The 5622-nt window shown below is 39.6% G+C and overlaps 2 protein-coding genes across 8 annotated transcripts in view; both read left to right on the top strand.

Moving 5' to 3' along the window:
- Positions 1-5622, top strand: part of LOC102894895 (olfactory receptor 2A14) — a 311951-nt gene that overhangs the window by 240197 nt on the left and 66132 nt on the right. The gene's annotated exons all lie outside the window — the stretch shown is intronic.
- LOC102892667 (olfactory receptor 6B1) lies at positions 2971-4611 on the top strand. Its single transcript, XM_006910445.2, has one exon. It carries the CDS (start codon positions 3033-3035, stop codon positions 3966-3968), a length of 936 nt encoding a protein of 311 aa, XP_006910507.1. The 5' UTR covers positions 2971-3032; the 3' UTR covers positions 3969-4611.

Below are 5622 nucleotides of genomic sequence, written 5' to 3'. Positions count from 1 at the left end.
ATATTTTCATAAAATTTGAATTACTTGGAACCTACAGACAAAATTATGCAGAATCCAGACAAAATTAAGGGAAAGCTCACAAATGACAGGCACAGTAATAGAAGCAGCTATGATATTTGATCTTAGATCAATAGTAAAAATCTGTACGAGGAGTAGCAGGTTTGATTACACTATAATGGAGTAGAAACTATTATGACTGAGAAAAAAGTCAATTTCATGGTAAAATAATACACTGACAAATACAGTTAATTCTTCCTTTAGTATGCAATAATTTAATGCCTGTGCACTCTTCATTTAGCTGATAAGGAATAGGGAAGATTTTTTGATGTTCAGCTTCCTCTAGGAGTGCAAAGTAACTTGTGTAATTTGTGAGCAGCTATGTCTAAATATGTCTATTTTTTTTTTAACAGTCATAACTGGGGTGGTTTTTGTATGTCTTTAAGTGTCTGCTATGAGGGTGTCTTCCAACTAGTCTCTCAGTCTCTGGTTTGGTAACCCTGACCCATCCAAACCCACACCCACGTCAAAAGCCAGGATGATAGGATGTTTAAATCATCTAAAAAACATTCAGTGATTACTTATTGTCTGTACCACAGGATAGTTTTTAAATGCTTTCATATTTGATATGAAGATTTCCATGATCTGGCCCTTGACACTATTTTAGTCTCTCTTTCTCTCCCTCCATCCCTTTTCACTCTTATTCACTTGTAATTTGTCCACTCAACACAGCAATCAGGCCATAATGAGTTGCTTCCCTGAAAATTCCAGGCTGTTTCATACCTCCATGCCTCTGTTCCCTCATTCATCTGCCTAACTGCCTCATCCTTTTTCTTATTTATAATTCAAGACCCAGTCCAATAATTATCTCTTCTCTCATGTATTTACCAAGCATTTCTATCTGTTCATTTCTCCTTTCCATGTCTGGTTGAATATGTATCTCTGTCATATGCCCAGGCTCCTATGGACTTGGGCTTATCATTATAACTTGTGCCTATACGAAATGTCAGTAGGATTAGAGAACATTTCCTAAAATAGTCAGAAATTTTAAATGTAAAAAGAGGTGGTGAGTCCAAAATCTGGTATTCTTCATCTCTGTATGACAGCGTAATGGTTATAAGCCTATCTTTGCATTCAGACAGACCTTGGCTTTTTTTTTTTTTTAATATATAACAGCGTAATGGTTATAAGCCTATCTTTGCATTCAGACAGACCTTGGCTTTTTTTTTTTTTTTTTTAATCTATAACTTAGAAATGGTAATCTAAGTCAGTGTCTTCTATGGAATTAAATTAACAATAACTCATTAGTATTGTAGTGTGTATTAAGTGGGATAGTGTGTGAAAAGTACTTAGCAAACTTCCTGGCACCTAGTAAGTGCTCAAAAGATTATTGTTAGAGAATTTTCTGGACTGATTGCTTAGGCTTCACATTAAAACTAATCAAACCATAACCCTACCAAATTCTTGCCCAGTGCCGTGTCCTTAGCTGTGAGAAGGATGCCTGTAAACATCTCAAGTTTTCCCCATTTTAGTAAATGGTATCACTTTCTGTAATAAGCTTATATATGAGATTCCTCCTTGATTTCTCTTTTTCCTTTACCCACATATTCAATCCATTCACTTAATGTTAAAGATTCTTCTAAAATGTATATTATATCAGCCCACTTCTCTGAAACCACTGTAGTAGTCAGGGTTACCGTTGACTTCTCTGAATAGTGCCCAGTGAGTTTCACAACTCCCACTCTTCTTTCCATGGAGTCTTTGGCGATGACAGAGTTATCTTTCCAGTGCAAAAATCATACCATGCCCATATTCACCTTCACTTGCTCCTCATTGTATTTAGAACACTATTCAAATCCTTTATTAAACCCATGAGGCCTTGCACATTTTGGCCCTGCCCACCTTTCCTACATGTTCCTCTGCGCCCTCCCCATCCATCACTGCACAGCAGTGGTGGCCTCATTTCAGAGCAGCATTCTTTCAGCTCAGCTCTTCAAAGGGCTGGGGCCCTGGAACCCTTCTCTGCTTGAAGGTCACTCCTCCTTGGTCAGAGGACTTTCCCTGATCACATTAGCATCATTTTGTTTTCTAAAAACTTCATAGAAAATGTCTCAAATTTTATTATATATTTCTATCTTTGTTTATTTTTTTAAAAAATACCCAGAGACTCTCACCCCCACCTGCAGGAATGGAAAGCTTTCTGAGAAGAAGCCCATATTTCTTTTCCTCCCACTCTAATTAGTTCATAGCATTTACTCCCCTCCCTAATACTGCCCATACCTACCTTTTTAATGCTCTATTATGGGGTAAGCGCCCCTTCACACTTATTGTTATTTATAGCTCAGATAAAATTTCACTTACATTATTTCATTTGGATTTTGATTCACAGAAATATAAGCTGAATGAATATTAATATTTACTATTTACAGAGGAGGATATTGGATTTCAGAGAGGATAATATTTCAAGGTGATATAACAGACATGGTCCAAGTCTTTAATACTGAAAAGTATGACTCTTCCCATCTCACTTTCTCATGTACCTCACTGTTGATGACAGCTATGACTCCATCTCCATGGATGGCAGAGAAAAAGAAAGTAATAGCAGGTGAGGGATATCTGAGTGTTAAGGAAGAACTTCCAGAGCTCTGGGTAGATGATGAGCCAGGTGTATTCTTTGTAACTGGCGAGGTAACGTGGAGGTTTGCCAATGTTAAATTCAGGGAAGGTCGTGAAGGACAGTATAGGATGTTAGACAGTGCATGGGCTTTAGACTTAGACTTGAATGTGATACCACTCTAAGACTCAGTTTATTCATCATATAATAATACATATAAAGAGGCTATGTGTGAATTAAGTTACATTATGTGCATAACGTATCCAGTGTATGGATTACCCTATAATATATTTTTACTAAATGGTGTTTGTTACTGTTATTGCTAGTCAGGGAAGGCAAAGGGTGGAAGATTCTAACTGGACCATGGAGCCTGACCAAGTGATTTTTTTCCTCCAGGAGAGCTAAGCCCTGTGTCTCTAATATGGAAGTGGAGAACCAGACAAGAGTCACCAAGTTTATTCTGGTGGGGTTCCCTGGGAACTGGGGCATGCGTGCAGCTGTGTTCCTCATGTTCCTCATGGCCTATATTTTGACAGTGGCTGAAAACGTCATCATCATCCTATTGGTGCAGCAGAACCGGCCGCTGCACAAGCCTATGTACTTCTTTCTGGCCAACCTGTCCTTCCTGGAAACCTGGTACATCTCAGTTACTGTACCCAAATTGCTGTTTAGTTTTTGGTCTGTGAGCAATAGCATCTCCTTCACTCACTGTATGATACAGCTTTACTTCTTTATTGCGCTCATGTGCACAGAGTGTGTGCTTCTGGCTGCCATGGCCTATGACCGTTATGTGGCCATCTGCCGCCCACTCCACTACCCCACCATTATGAGCCATGGGCTCTGCTTCCGCCTGGCTTTTGCTTCCTGGGCCATTGGCTTTGGCATCTCCTTGGCTAAGATCTACTTCATCTCTCGCCTCAGCTTCTGTGGCCCCAATGTCATCAATCACTTCTTCTGTGACATCTCTCCAGTACTTAACCTCTCCTGCACAGACATGTCCATAGCTGAGTTGGTGGACTTTGTCCTGGCGCTGGTCATCTTCCTCTTTCCCCTGTCTATCACAGTCCTGTCCTATGGATGCATTCTGGCCACTGTTCTACGCATGCCCACAGGAAAGCAGAAAGCCTTCTCTACTTGTGCCTCCCACCTCGTGGTGGTCACCATCTTCTATTCTGCCACAATATTTATGTATGCCCGGCCCCGAGCCATCCACGCCTTCAACATGAACAAAGTCATTTCCATCTTCTATGCCATTGTCACCCCTGCTTTCAATCCTTTCATTTATTGCCTAAGGAACCGAGAGGTCAAAGAGGCTCTGAAGAAACTAATCTATTGCCAGGCCATCCGATCCGACTAGTCTATTACAAATGATTAGAAAGAAATGACTTGATTTGGTGCCTGATCTTTCATTCTCTGTCCTTTCTTTTTTAATGCCTCAGCTGTATATGACTGATGTTACCAGAATATCACAACACCCCTGTCAACCATAGGCTCTTGGTTGTGTCCCGAGGTCTGTATCTGTGTATGTTGTCTGTGCTTTACAAAAATGCCCTTGTATAGAGGATTCTCTTTGGCTATGACCCAAAATGGGGTTTCTAAGACTGTGAGTAATTCTAAACTGAGTTAAGTGGGGGAGAGATATGGCAGCGTATGAGTTACCTTTTTGGGGATCTAGCACACGTTAAGGGCTTGGAAGCCAACAGATTGGTGATGGCTCTCTGACTTCCCAGCTTCCTAACTGAGACAGATTTAGCAGCTTCTCCAGCAGCCCCATTCAGGGTGTTGAGCTGGGAGTCAGTCTTGGTAGCAGAGACTGGAGACTTCTCCTCTAGGCCTTTCAACTGTTTTTGTTAGCACCCAGTTTCCTGTATGAAACACCTTTCTGTTTCAGATAGCGAGAGTGCTTTCTGTTATCTGTATGTGAACAATGCCTTATACAATTATATTTTGTCTTCCGATGTAACTTATGCAGTTGCTTTGTATTGACTTTCTCATTTCCCTTCTACATGTCACAATTTGTTTGTATCCTTTAGTGGATGAGCAAATAAATAATAAGTAAATAAATATCATCAAATATATTATTTGCTGAATGAAACTTGCCCTCATCAGTCAGCTTTTCTTCTGAGCTCAATGTTCTCTCATTCCTCTTCATTTTTCTTTTATTTCCCCTGGCCTTCACTTTCTCACCATATACCTCATATACAAGCAGTGAGCCTAATTTTAGGATTTGACAGATTTTCATTTTATGCCACAGTGACTCTCAACTCTCTCACTTGTTTATCTCACACTTTACCCATGTATGCTAGTCCTTTCTTATCAAACCATGCCCACACACCCACAGAAGGTTATATAGATATGTCCTCTTTGGTTCATTGTTCTGCCAGTGACAAACATATCTATACTTTAAGCCATATTCTATAACATGCTTATTTAAATATTTCTTCGGAATGGTTAAAAATAGAATAGCTTTTAGCATTTGCAGCATCTTTCATCTAAGAGCGAATAACATTTTCAAGAATGTTTTCTCTCTTGCAGAGGAATTAGGTGGAATTCTTTGCTATGTTTTATAAACTTTGAGAACAGAAGCTTAAGGAAGTAAATAATGTACATTCACTGACAGTGGGGAGCTGAGGTCAAAAGCCCAGGTGTCTTGATTCTGAGCCCTGGGTCCGTCCTTAGCTCGTGGATCTCCCCAGAGAGAGAAAAACACTTCTTCAGCAAGCAGAGTTTGGAAGTAAATTGTACAGGGACATGGTTGGAATCATCAATTACTATACCTGGAGAACGGTTAGTAAAATAAAAATGAAGAAATGTGAAGTTTAGTCCTCAGGAAAGAAAAGAAAGATAAAATGCAAGCCTATCTCACTTTAGAGAATGTACAACGAAGTGGTTGTGAATATATATATTTCTATTTAAAACTCAAACATCAAAAGAAAAGTGATTATTTTCTGAGACAATTTTTGTGATAACATAGTGGCACAGGCATGTAGAGCTATGAAATAATGTGCATG

Source organism: Pteropus alecto, unplaced genomic scaffold (genome assembly GCF_000325575.1).
Source record: "Pteropus alecto unplaced genomic scaffold, ASM32557v1 scaffold22, whole genome shotgun sequence".
Classification (NCBI taxonomy): Eukaryota; Metazoa; Chordata; class Mammalia; order Chiroptera; family Pteropodidae; genus Pteropus; species Pteropus alecto.
Note: the sequence above shows the minus strand (reverse complement) of the source record. Positions and strands in the feature narration are given on the sequence as shown.